Source organism: Alternaria hordeiaustralica (assembly GCF_023758085.1).
Source record: "Alternaria hordeiaustralica strain BMP 2776 chromosome Unknown scaffold_17, whole genome shotgun sequence".
In the NCBI taxonomy this organism is placed as follows: Eukaryota; Fungi; Ascomycota; class Dothideomycetes; order Pleosporales; family Pleosporaceae; genus Alternaria; species Alternaria hordeiaustralica.
The window spans coordinates 499099-513195 of record NW_026056789.1 but is presented as its reverse complement, the minus strand read 5'-3'; the positions used below and the strand labels follow the sequence as shown (position 1 = coordinate 513195).

Below are 14097 nucleotides of genomic sequence, written 5' to 3'. Positions count from 1 at the left end.
TAGCAGCGGAGGAGGGATGGAACGTCGTAGATGGATGTAATGATTGACGTCTAGATATCCATTTAGATTATCCTTCGATGTGGCAAGTTGTCCATTGGATATTGAATGTGTGTCGGCGTTGACTGTGATGTTTCCTAAGAAGATATCGAAAGGGTAATCTTGAACGACACACAAGAATCTGCACTGCAATTTCTAGCGGGGACGAAAGGGTAAGTGACCAGGGTGTGTGCATCGGTGTATCAAGGCAGCGACCTACGACTTGCATCTACTAAAGCAGCTCCGGTGCGCTGCACTGTATTCTCTGGCGTGGACGAGAGGGTACGCGACTGCGGTTTATGCAGGTTATCATGGAGCACGTCACCCTCCGCTTTTGCACTGCAATTTCTAGCGCAGACGAGCTGATGTATGACTATCATTGGCTATGCGCATGAGGACATGTAGGTATGTGGCCAGTAGTAAGAGTCCTCCTGAAGTCTGTTCACCGGAAAACTTCATTGCCAAGATGGTCATCACTGAGCACAGTGCACTGCAATCTCTAGCGCCGAAGAGCAATTCACACAAGGCTGAGCTCGCGCAACTGCACTGCAATTCCTAGCGCGGACGAGCGGTCTCATGCATTCCACACTAGGCTGAATGGATGAGGGACAGCAGGGGGACGACCAATCGCGGATGTCCTATGAATGGAGGCCCGAGGAGGCAAAAAAATGTTGCTGGAGCTAACCTCCCCCTACTGACCGGGCACTGCAATCTCTAGCGTAGGAGGGCAGCTCGACGCACGCCAGCGTATTAGGCAGCATAGGCTACTATCCACGTGCTAAGGAGCAGCTCAATTCAGGTTCCAATGCTGCGGCGAAGCACTGCACTCCAATTTCTAGCATGGAAGACTACCTAGGTAGATAAAAGGGCAAGGCTAAAAGTGAACAGGACTATCTCACTCGATAAGAAGGAAGACCTGGGTACGAAAACACGCTATCCATAATGAATCCAGTCGTATGTACGTCAAGTTATCCCTAGGAACGGTCTGAGGTGTGCGCCAAGATCTCGAGCGCAGCGGAAAGTAGATCGAACGATACGTGTGAGATTGAACCTCAGTCTTGTGCGAGAAGGGGAAGAGAGGAGTACGGGGAAGGGTCTGGGGCCCAACGAGCCTGTGCGTGCACCACAGCCCACAGCCTGCACTGCAATTCTTAGCGCGGAAGAGCAGATGATGGGCGAGGCTGAAAGGATAAGGCTGAAGGTTCAGCAGCCGTATTGCAGTGTAAATAACCTCTTGCTGGCAAGCTCAGACCAAATGTTGTAGCGTCGTGAGATTTGCTATGATCGATGGTTCTCTGCTTAGTCGTCCAATTGGGACGGCAATTTTGCAACGGTAGAATACGAACTGCATAAAGAACTTGTGCGTTGAGTGTACCTACTACAGATCTCCTTGTTCCGGAGAGTGCAGTGCATGGCTTGTGGGTGATAGATGAAGAAGAGGCTTAGAAGGGTGATAGCACTGTAATGTTTGATGTGAAAGGGTAAGCGGTCTCAAAGTAAAGCGGCGTCTCGAGGGGCACTGTATAAAGATACCCCTGGACGCAGGGGGTGTAAGGCCATTGCACTGCAATCTTTAGCGTGGACGAGCAGAGTTATGTGGCTGTGTGCATGCGAGCCTCGCGCCTGTATATACTAGGAAAGATAAAACCGAAGAGCCGAGGGTGCACTGCAATTCCGAGCGCCAACGGGCTGTAAGATGACAAAGCCGGTATGATGAGGCTGAAGATGTAGACAAAAAGTGATCGGCCAAGCCAGCTCTACTATCCAGGTATAACATCGACGCACACTTGTTCGGCTCCCGCTATACATCTAATTTATATACATTTAGAGGATAATGCGTTGATATGTTTATCCTGGTTGTAGAAGCGCTTTATCGGCAGCGTCCTTGGAAGTTTGTTACGATGTTCGACACTTTGTACTATCCGTATGGAGATGCTCATCCCAGTGGCTGGTCAGCAACGAGAAATGTCGGCAGGTTTTATGTGATCCTTCGCTTGGACAGTTTTGGCCCCATCCTTTTTGCACTGCAATTTTTAGCACGAAGAACAGTTGAACGAAACGTGCGAGGCTGGATCTCAGCCTTGTGAGGGAACTAGACGAGATAAGTAGGAGTAAGGGTGCGCAGTCCAGAACTCGCAACTAGGGACGCAGGCTGCTGATGATGCATATGCTATTGGCTGTGTTGTCGTCTAGATCCCGGCGTGAAGAAACATCCTACCTACTGTATTTCGAGCGAAGCTAGAGCTAAGGTTATTAATTAAATCTACTTATAAGCCTCTAATAGTTTCTTTATTACTTTTAAGCTACTTATAAAACTTTTTATAGTACTCTATTTTTATAATAAATTTAATAATATTTTTCTAAAGCTATATACTATATTAGTAGCTTTTTAGTATAAACTAAAGTACTAGTAAATAGCTAATAATCTTATTTAACTTAATAAGTTTATATATATATTTAGTACTTAAGTTAGTATTAAGAAGCTTAAGTAATTACTTTTTATTAAATTTTTTAAAGTTAAGCTTTTAAGTTATATAGTAGTACTAATAGCTATTATTAAAGTAAGTATACTTAAAATTAGTATTAAAGTAGTTAATTAGCGCTATAAAGTAGTTATTATAAAAAGTAACTTTCTTAAGTTAGACTTAGTATTATATAAAAAATAAAATTTTATTTACTTAAGTAGCTATATTTATAGTATCTTATATTAGTATAAGTTTATAAGTAAAATTTTTTAAGTACTTATACTTTATTTTAACTAAGCTATAGTAGTAATATAACTAATAGTTACTTTAAGTAGTATACTAGTTTTTAGTAAAAAAAGCTAATAATAACCTTAGCGACTGCAACTCTTAGCGTAGGAGAGGGAGTAACTAACTGGACAGAGTGTCTGGACTATGCTCGGGTACATCCACCGCTATGACTGCACTGCAATCTCTAGCGTAGAAGCGCAGGTAGAAGTAAGGCTGAAGACGAGCCTTGCGCGATGGGGCGGAAGATGTGCGTATGAGGAAGGGTGCGCAGCCTATGCTGGACTCAAGTCTACATCGTATCCGGTCATGCACTTTGCGGAGTGCACTGCAATTTCTAGCTTAGAAGACGAGGTAAGCGAAAGGGAGACCTGCATGGAGGACGATGGGTGCTGAGCGGCAGATGTGGGTGGGTGCATTGCAATCTCTAGCGCAGATGAGCAGCCAGAACGACGAGGCTGGCCCTCAGCCTTGTCATGCAACAACAGACAGCAAGGCAGATGGGCGCACGAAAGCGGCTGCTTGCAGAGTCTGGATTGGGGCCAAGATCTCAAGGCCTAGATAGGCAGTGCATTGGTAGATGCTGCACTGCAATCTCTAGTGCGGACGACCTGGTGTTGGGTTGGAAATCTTGGCAAGTTCAGACGACGAGGGCCTGTGGTAACTCTGCAGACGCCGTAATCGACGGCTTTTGATAACTTGCCTAATTTGGCTTGTACGTCAGACAACGCGCAACACCAACATCCAACCCCTCTGACAACCAGGTTCAGACGACAACGATGGTGGTAGTAGGAGAGTTCTGAAAGTTGCTGTGATCTACAGTCAATAGCGAACCTGCCTAATCGGGGCTGTAAATGTCCAGGTGGTGATGGATCGCAGGCGCGACATCTTGGTAGACAATATACACCTACTATCGACACCTTCACAAGCCTTCCCAATCCAGCTTTCCCTCATGTGCATACAATCCCACCCGTTTCTCCTTCCAAGAAGAAGAAAAAAGTCTAACGGCTTCAATCCAAGTCCTCCAACGCCACAAACTTCACAACACCTACAAACTTCATCCCAATTACCCGATTAGGAAGGTTCGACTCGAGTGTGGATTATAGCAAGGTGTCTTCGTGCTCCTGCGCGCCCTCGACGCGCTGCTCGACCTTGCCGTCGCCGCCGCGAGGTTTGCCATGGCCGTGCTGGCAGCGCTGGCCGCCGTGGTCGCCAAATCTGCGATGTTCGCGCGGTTCGCTCAAGACGCGGCGTTCGCGGAATTCGCACACTTCGCGCGGTTCGCACCGTTCGCACCACCCGCCCAGTACGCCCAAGTCGCCCAGCAAGCCCAGATCGCTCCCAGATCGCTCCCAGCGCTCCCAGCGCTCCCAGCCCGCCCAGTGCGCCCATGGGAGCCCACCGTCATCCACACTTTCTTATAATTTACCCGATTAGGCAACATCCCAAACCTCCACCACGACCACCAACTCCCTTCTATCTACCATCTCAGCCGCTCGACGCTACAGTAATCTTATTTTCATACAGCTTCAAGCTCTGGCTCTCGTAAATGGTCAATGAATTTAGAGCAGCAGATGTACACATATCTGAAGTGTAGACATGCGCGTGTGCGTCGGAAGGAAGGTAGGAGAGGGCGTACGGGGTGGTTGGAGTGTAGGAGGGTGAAACAGCAATCCACGGTTTTTGACAAGTTGCTTAATTAGGAAGGAGTTTGATGTGAGATGGGATGGAAGATGTCGTCAAGACGTCAAGGAAGGTGCGACGAAGATGTGGAGTATCATGAGCATGTTCGAGGTATAAGTGTGCGACGATATGTATAACCGAACACCACAATACACACCACCTCAATTGCTGTTTGGAATGAAGCATCGCAATGCCAATACAAACGCTATCATTCCTATGCGCCAACGATGCAAAACCAATTCGCTCTTCTTGAATACCAAAGAATATTGTGCGCCCATCAGGTTCCAGACATCACTCCCCACTACCCCCCGCCCCATCAAAGTTACTATGGCTCCTCCTAAGAGGACTCCTCTTCTTCTTCCCCTGTCCTCCGTTCGCACCTCCATTCCCCAGCCCACCCCCATGTCCATTGCCCCCGCCGCCGCCCTTCTTCTTCCTCTTCTTCCCCGGACTCCCTATACTCCCCGGCGAACCCGGCGAGCGTGGTGAATCCAGCGATCCTCTTGACACCATCTCCTCCACCTTCCCCCGTTCCTGCGCATTATCCTGCTGCCCCGCTTCTTCCGCCTTCAACAAATCCATAGCACGATCCACCTCTTCCCAACTCGGTCTGCTATCCCTCGTTCCGTTCGGTGTCGCAGGCCCGGATTGTGTTTCTAGGACTTGAATTCTAGCGGCTTGGTCTTCTGCTGTCGATACTGCCGACGTAGGTGTTGAAGGGACATTTTCTCTTCCATCATGGTGTTCTGGTTTGTCTTCTTGGTGGTTGTGGACGCCATTTACGCGTATAGGTGGACATGATATGTCTTCGTCTCGGTGGTCGCCGTTTCTGTGGATGGCAGAATGAATGGTAGGTGTTGTAGGTGTAGGCGGACTGTACTCGATCTGCACCGGACTTCTCAGACCGTCGGTTTCGGCATCAGACAGGTTGTGTTGACCGCCGCCGTCGCTGTCGTTTTGGTGGTGGTCGCTGACGTGGGCAGACGCATCGCTCTTCCACATATTGCGGAAAGTACGGCGTTGTCTCGCCATCCCTGATGTATCTGGTGGGCTGCGCGGAGGCGAGGACTCGAAGAAACTGGTGTACCTGTTGCCTAGCTGCTGTACGATTGGTACATCAGCCGTGGATCCTAGAGTTCCCGATCTGACGAAGAGGACCAGACCAAGGCAAAGAAGTAGAAGAGTAGACTGCACAACAGCCATTCTCTTTTGCCAGACGAGTTCGTCCGCCATTAGACTCAGACGAGTGCCTATCTCGCCAATTTCAGACTGCTGGCGCTCTTTCATACTTTCTATCTCGATGACTGTGCTCTGCCACAGCTGGTCGTACATGTTGCGGAAGCTCTTGAGTTCTAGCATGACCGTACTATTAAGATGGTCCAGGAACTTCTCTGTCTTTGCCAATTGCCTCTTTTCCACTTTCACAAATGCATCTCTGAGAGCGCGAGACTGCTCTTCAATGTATTGTAATGAGAGTGTGCTGTTAGCTTCGAGGTATTGGAGACGCTTGTGTATCGACTTGAAGAACGATTCTTGCGTTGAGGGTGCTGGCGCATTTGGCTGTGTAGATGACCCTCTTCCTTGCGACGGCGGACTTGCAACAGTGCCGTTGTTCGATGACTTTGCTGCTGGACTGCTCGAAGAAGAGCCTACAGTGTTCGCGGTCTGCGTTGCAGCGCTGTCAACTCGAGACGAAGAACTCGAAGGGTTGATCGTAGAAGCTTCAGAAGTAGGGCTCTGAGCCTGCGGGGTGGAATCTGTCGAGCTTGGCGAAGGGACTTTGGGTGAGTTTGTCTCCCCACTAGCTGTACTGTTGTCGTTGGTGACTTCGTGATTGCTTGTCACCGGCGGAGATGAGATGGTCGTCGATTCTGGCACAGGCTGATGCTGGGGATCATCGATCGCTGGCTCTACCATGGCAGTAGGCGACGGAGGACTCCCATATGGCACATCGTTACGTGGCGACTCAGACTCGACATCTGGAGTGACGTCTCGTTGACCCACGTCGCTCGCTGCTGAAGCCTCTGAACCAGTGCTGAGATCCTTCACCGCTTCAATCGGTATCTCCTCTGGCGGCAAGGGCCCACTATCCTCAGCCGCCTTCTTGACCTCAACACCCTCCGCCTCCAGATTCTCGTCATCTTCTATCCCTCTCGCCTCCTCTTCCTCTTGCCTAAACTGCTCCATCATCGTCGTACCATGGACACGCAAAACACTAAGCGGGCAATAGTACTCATTTCCAAACTGAGTCAGAAACTCCACACGCAGATACCGCGCCCAGATTTGTGGTTCAGTAATGAGAAACGGCTGGATGTCTCTCGAGTTCCGCGCCTCGAACGTGCCCAGCGTGCGCCACTTTTCCATCTTTACAGGGTAGCGATCTGACACGCTCACCCTGAAATGACGGAACATAGAAGAGAAGAACTCGTAGTTAGCGAGAACGATGGTGTCTACGAGAATGTCGTCACAGAGCTCTACTATGAGGAACTTGTTGTCTGCGGAGCATATGTTCAGCATGTAGCTGTCCTTGTTCTCCACCAAGATGGAAGACGAGCTCTTCGCCTGCTTGTTGGTTTTCAACACCGTAGCTGCGCAGTCGAAAGAGGCGTAGTTGAAGCGCTCCTTGCACGTCTTGCCCGCATCTTTGCTGAGGGCGAATGAGTTTGGTGCGACTTTGCCCTCTCCACCAGCAGCTTTTGAGGTATCAGCGCTCTGTTTGCCGTGCTGGAAGTTGTTCGCTATGTTCTCGTCGTCTGGTGACCCAAAGCCACTGAAGTCGATAGATATCTCGCCCTCGTCGCCGAGCGAGTCTAGGGCGTTGACGTTTACGGGTCGTCGCCGTGCGGCTTGGTCTGTGCCTGCTGCCCGTCCCTGCCCGACGTTTTCTGGCGATTGACCGACCTTGGCCAGGTTCCTCTTCTTCCACTCGTCAAAAGAGAGGAAGTTGGCGTTGTCGAATGGCGAGTCTGCCTCCAAGTCAAGCTCCGGCTCTGCGCTTGCTGTGTCGGTGCTGGATGCAATCGGGGTTGCGCCAGTTGGATCGGCCTGGGTGGCTACTGGGGTTGCGCCTTTGTCTCCTGCAATGCCCTCTATCCCTCCTTCTAAACCAGGTATTGGAGTCTGTAGACCAGCTAGAGCTCCTTCCTCAGCGCCTGTGCCATTGGTCGCTCCTGCCTCGGCGGGCGCTGACCAGCTCGTCTTTGCGCATTGCTGCGGGAGCGTATGCGTGATGTAGTTTATGGTGCGGTACGGACACGTGCTGTGACTCGAGGTATATCTCCTGGCGGACGACGGTGACGGCAATGAGGAAGACGTGGGCGAGGGCGCGGGGGTAGAGGTATGTTGCGTCGTGGCACCTGAGTGTGCAGTAGCGCTCGATTCGACGGTAGGCGCCTCATTCGCTGCCTCAGCGAGGGTGGACGCGGGTGCGCTGCATAGCAGCAGGAAGAGAGCCCAATTACGGAGCGGAGTGCCAGTCGTGAGCATTGCTTGGTTGCATTTCTTCGAGCCGCCCAGTGAAGTCGAGGAGGAACATGGGGTAGGCCAGGAGGAGCTGGGGTTGCAGGCGCGGCGTGAACAGGCGTTCGCGTTCCTCAAGACACGTTTGATTGTTTCACCGCTTGCCTAGTGAATGGCTGCGGCGCCTCCAACCTTGGAATGTTTAAGCGATGACGTTGCCAAGAGATAGAGATGTCCGCCGTACTTGACTCACGTCCATCACATGCCATCTGGAATGTTTGCATCTGCATGTCACTCTGCACGTCATGAAATAAGGTTGCTCAGATGTGTAAATGCATGGTAGACATATGCAGGGTCATGACTGATAGCGTGGCACGCGGCACGCTCATATACAAGATGCGTGCTTTTCGTATAGAATTTCATGAAGCTGCTCTACCCTATGCAGCCGCAGTACCCATTAACAAGCGAGCGAAGGTCTACACCCAAACCGTACAGTCCGCCACCATCGCTCTGCAACGTCATACGCCATCATCTAGTACTCGTGTGTATCGTTATGGTGATCCGTTGATGCCGAGAGGAGAAAACGCCATACGAGAGTGCAACAAGCTGCCGATGCCCAAAATCTCGCTATGCTGTGGCATCGGGCGTAAAGGGGGTATGTCCAAAATAAGAAATCCAAGTCAAGAAACGAACGCAAACATCCAGACAAATGGCTCAAGATCCGTGTCGTGTGAGCGAGGACGAAGGCTAAGAATATGGAGGTCCAGCCGTAATCAAGGGGCCTAAAAGCCTTCGTTGCCTGCACGGCAGACCTTGGCCTCGGAGACCCATTCAGAAGCGAGCACTTGGTGCGCAGTCAGGCGGCGGGCAGGTATAGGATCGAGGATTGAGTAGATGACATTACGACATTGTCGCTGGAGGCTGTTAGTAGAGTCCCATGAATAGTACAGATCAAGACTCACTCTTCGCAAAACCTCAATGGGTCGATAACCCTCCTCCTCTTTCCGGTCCTCTAGGTAGCGGTCGAAGAACTCGTCTTCGCCCTTTTGGGCCACACGCCAGAGGTGGCGCCCGGTCCTCATGGCCATGTAGATGATACCGCAGGCCCACACATCGACAGCACGGGGGTCGAATTCCTTGTCCACGTACTCCTCGGGTGCAATGTAGGGGGCCGAGCCGCAGAGACCGGCTGTCATGTGTGCCTCCTTCTCCCAGGCCATGCGGAAGCACTCGCCATTGCCAAAGTCTGTGATTTTGATCGACCCGTGCGTGGTAAGGAGCAGATTCTCGGGCTTCAGATCCCGATGTGCGACTCCCATCTCGTGCATGTACTCTACACCACGCATCAGCTGCTTGAAGAAGCAGTCTGCCTCGGCCACCTCGAGCTGGCCAGCTGCGAGGACGAGCGTGTACAGATCACCCCCAGAGCAGTATTCCATTACTTCGCAGTATGTGCCCTTTTCGTCCTGGAGCAGGTCGAGCGTGGTGATGACGTTGGGATGTTGCATCGAAGAGGATATGCAGAATTCGGATGTGAGGCGCTTCTGGTATCGCTTGGCCGACTCGCCGGGTCTTTGCTTGAACTCCTTGACGGCGTAGAGCTGCTCTCGTTTCGAGTCCTTGGGGTCCTGCTTGTGTGCGACGCGGACGATACCAAAGGCACCGCGCCCAACGACCTCCTGGCACTTGCCGTACTTCTGAACCAGCGTCTGCGGAAGGGCGTTGACGGCGTTCTTCTGCTCGGCGAGCTTCTCCTTCTCGTTGCGCATGACGTCGACCCAATTTGACATGAGACTCAGTGGCTGGTCCTCGGCATTGTCGCCCTTCTTCTTGCCGAGCATGAGACTCTGGAACATGTCGGACAGCTTCTCCTGGCGCTTGGCGACCTTGAGGACGTGCTCGTGGGAGCCGTCGTCGTTGAGCCAGAAGCGCTTGTAGGGCGCGCCGGGCCCCTCCTTCCGCGTGACGGAGCCCTGGCGCACTGGCTGGGGGCGGCCGTTGGGCGAGGTGCCGTTGGTGGCCTTGACGTCGCCGTTCTTGTCCATGTGGGCGGTCTTGATGCCCATCATGCTGCTGAGGCGCGACGTCATGGTGGGCTTCTTGGGCTTGAGCAGCGCTTCGGCGGCGGCTTGCACGCTGCTGGCGCCAGACTGGTTGACGACGGGCTGGGGGAGGACGACGGTGGTGTCGGGCTGCGAGTGCACTGAAGAGGCCGTCGAGGCGGAGGCGGACGGCGAGCCCGCAGATTTGAGCGCCGTGCTGGGTGGGTTGTTGGTCGTGGGAGCCGCCATGTTCCCTGCTTTTCGTCTCTCGCTGGCCGGCGCGGCTAGGAAGTGGTGTGGGTCTTTTCTATGGGGAATATGGGTTTGGAGACGCAGGTGTCTCGCGGGCAAAAAGCCCAGGTGCTGTTATTGTACGGCGGTCAAAACGGCGTATCTGCGTCGGCGGGTGGTGGTGGAGATGAGGTTCGGAAGGCGCGCGTGGGGCGATTTGTAGTGCAAAAACACGGTGACTGTGAAGGAGTCGTCGCCAGGCGCGAGCGGGCAGGTCGGGCAGGCGCGCGCAGTGTGAAAGGCGTGGGCGGGCTGACAAACGCCGTCGCGGTGAGGTCTGGGGCGGCTTCAAATTGCGTCCACCACGGGATCCGGAGCCACAGCAGAGTGGCTGTGCACGCGTGCCGAGCAAATGCGGATCAGCGGCAGATGATGTCGTGGGCTGGGCGGGCGAGGGCACAGTGGCCGGTATCCGCGATGGGCAGCACGACAGCGAGCGCGGCGGGCTTGGGGACTGGGAATCTCGGAATCTCTTCACGAGGCCTGACGTCTAATATTCAACTAATATTCAGGTGTGCGAGGGGTAACCCATGGGTCAGTGTGCACTGCCTCGAAGCCGTGTACGTCTTGACGCAACAGGCCTGGCTTGCGCGATTTTCATCTTCTTCATGTACGCCAGTCGTCGCAGTTGACCGCTGCAATCTCACAAGTGTGCGGGCCATCGGCGAAGAAGCCTTGTCCTAGCAATGACAAGAAACGGCACATGCTTAGCTGTCTTTATTGTCTCTACTAAACAATACTGGATTTAATAATTGCTTCAACAATAAAATCCATCCCATCCATGAGCTCACACAGAGCCATACAGTGGAGCGTTGCCAGCTTGCCTTCCTCCGCTGACGTAGGGCTACCATCAAATTCGTCCTGAGACATATTCCCAATCCGGAGCATGACATCTTCCCACTACCATCTGACTGGTTTCTGCTCCCACCAAGCACTGTGACGCACCATCAGGGCCCCTTCCATGATCCCGTTTGTCACCATTTCTCCATTCCCGAGGTCCGCCGAAACATGCGCCGGCAAATACTATCGTCGAGCCCAAGCTAATTCCATCAAGCGCTGCTGCACCTCGGTCGTGTCCCGCACAGCTTCACAAATGCTTGGTCAGCCACTCTCGACACTGGTCAATGAGGGGAGGTCCTCTCATGCAGCAATTTCCAACGACCGCACGAATTACAGAGCCTGAAAACCTTTGTTTACATCTCACCAGCTATTATTTACGTTCCGCGATACACAAGGAGAGGGGCACTTCCTCAAACCTTGTGCCCCGCATTGCAGCCATGCAGCAACCTGAGATGGCGCCCCTCATCGTCTCCTCCCCACCACTCCCAATCCACTTCACCATGCACACCGCAACTCGCTACACCAGCCCCATGCATCACAACACTCCTGGTACCCTCTCCCGACCACTAACAAATACCGCAGCTGCCGCTCCAAGTCAAAGGGCGAGCTGTCGTGCAGCACCCTCGCTGCATCCTGCAAGCCATTATGCACCAACGGCTACAGCTGCTCCATCCTCGCACTGACCTCTTATTGCCCTCTACGACGGAAGGAACCATTCACTCGGATCTACACAATACAAGGTTGCATCTAGCCAGAACCCTTCTTATTGGTCGCGGCGTATACTCTGGAGTCGTCTCAACTGCCCTTCCTAGAGGCCACGCTACGCGGATTACCGCGCACTCGTCATTTCTCTGCCGTAATCTTGGGCTGCGGTTGGCATGCGCGTGATCGACTTCGTAACGTGTCTTGTTGTTCCTTCGCCCTGCAGTCTCAGGCACACTGCTCGGAACAATAATGCGCTCAAATCGACCTTCGTGGCAATGATCGGGCCAAGATCTTCGCCCCATGCTGAGCGCTCAACGGTCAGCAACCACCAGTTGGCACTTCACCCGCTGCCGTCAGGTAACACACGACCAGGCTCCTATGTGGATTGACTCGGCCCGGGTAAGCGGGCGATTTGCGACCGCGTTCCTGACTTGCTGCGCGACTCGAAACGACATCTGCTGCTCGTGGCTGCTGAACTCGCGGTGATTGGTTGATCTGGCTCTAGGGATAGATTTCTCACACGCGACGCAAGTACCCGCACGTTCGTTAGATGCTGGTTCATCACACTGACCGCGACTTACGCGAATTTCGGATCCGGCTGTGCGGGTAGTGCCCTGACATAGGGCCGGTACCTCGAGAGAGATGGATTGCTCCACGTGCCGTGGCTGGTGGCAGAGACAAGGACCACGTTTGGAAGAAAGCGATCGACAATGACGGAGGTCGGTGAAGAAGCAAACCACATAGCCTTCAGCATATCCTCATCGTCTATCACGATTCAGTTGCAGCCTTGAACGTATTTCGTGGCATAATTTGGTATTAACCTTTCATGCTACTTCATTCTAACGAGCATCATACACGAACATCACGACGAGGCGACGAAGTGCAAAGTGTTACATGATTGATCAGTACGAACACATGTTGCTACAAAAGCACCCATTCGGATTCTATGGAATATGACCTCATGATAGCAAACGACTACTCCGTTCGCATCGTCAAGTTCTTTAACTTCAAAAGAGCTGATGGAAGCACCATGTGCAGCTACTTCTCTTCACCCGTCATCCAGCACAGCGATACTCTACACATGGCCATATACATGTATCAGTTATGGATGACGATCCTTGCGCTTGCACAGCTTCGGGTTTAGCGTAGAATCTGGTAGATATAAAACCTTGCATCTTCTACTCCACACATCTTCCAAATACCTCTCTCAACCGTCGGGAACTCCAAAAATCACTCGTGGTGAATCTCATGTCTTTTCCTGGCTGAGCGCCTGAAAATCTTTCACTTTTTCTAAAAATCTTTCGGGTCCGCCCGATGTTTTGTCTGTTTCGAAAAATCGACGTATTCAATCGCCATGGGTGGTTTCGAGTGTTTTGTGACTCATGTTCTATCATTGAATAGCCCTGTTTCTTCCAAACCAAAGTTGCATATTCCCCCTCCCATGTCTTTCCCTGGCTGAGTACCTCCGCAGCCCTGGCTTCATAACAAAAGATGTTGGCCGCTATCCATGGCCGTCTGGAAATGCGTGCAAAATCGAAAACATGACCCGCTCTCGCTCGTCTTGCGACATATATCAACCTGCCGCTTGGGCGCATACTCCTCATCGATACTTACTTCTCCTCCATTCACCAAAACAAACTTTCGAGTTCATGATGTGTGCCTTCTTCAAAAAAGACAGAAACAACGATGAATGTCTGTGCTTCCAAGAGACTTCGAAGCAAAGCAAATGTCGCTTCCTCGTCCAAAACCGGCATTCTCAACATACATGGGTCGCTCGCAACATCCCGCGACATACGTCGATACTCTGCGTCCGAAAGCATTGCTTCTTATCATCACACATTTGACTCTCTACCAAAAGTTAGATGCTCTCACCGTATGTTGGTGCCCGCAGAAAAACTGTACGAGTTTAGCGATGTGCTTCCCTGTTTCCAAAACGTATCATGGCGGATTTCTATGGGTCGCCTTCCCGCTCTTCCAACACATAAATACGCCGGGGCTTGCGGACCACTTGTCTTTGACACCTCTCGTTTCGATGGTTCCACCGAAAATGTTTACAAATTACGCGATGACTGCGCCTTCACAAAACGCCCAATATGGTGTGCATGTTCTCCGCTCTTTAAAGTCGCTGGTGTAAATAGCGATGAACTTCTCCTCTGCACTGCGATAGGTATAAAACCACTTCTCCGGCACTCTTCTTCCTACCTCAACACACGGCCCGTATTTCTTCAAAAATCGTGAGACATCGGAACATGTCTGCAGTTCCTGAAACATGTGTCACGCTCGATCATGTC

The 14097-nt window shown here is 52.1% G+C and overlaps 2 protein-coding genes across 2 annotated transcripts; both read right to left on the bottom strand.

Annotated features, from left to right (window-relative positions):
• Nucleotides 1–4760: 4760 nt before the first annotated feature.
• Nucleotides 4761–7955, bottom strand: J4E84_007688 (uncharacterized protein; the record flags this gene model as incomplete). The annotated part of the gene is made up of 1 exon (XM_049390270.1): nucleotides 4761–7955. The coding sequence occupies one exon, from the start codon at nucleotides 7953–7955 to the stop codon at nucleotides 4761–4763; it is 3195 nt and encodes a 1064-aa protein (XP_049242123.1).
• A 755-nt stretch (nucleotides 7956–8710) lies between these two features.
• J4E84_007687 (uncharacterized protein) lies at nucleotides 8711–10219 on the bottom strand (the record flags this gene model as incomplete). The annotated part of the gene is made up of 2 exons (XM_049390269.1): nucleotides 8711–8842; nucleotides 8891–10219. 2 exons carry the CDS (start codon nucleotides 10217–10219, stop codon nucleotides 8711–8713), a joined length of 1461 nt encoding a protein of 486 aa, XP_049242122.1.
• Between the last annotated feature and the right edge of the window lie 3878 nt (nucleotides 10220–14097).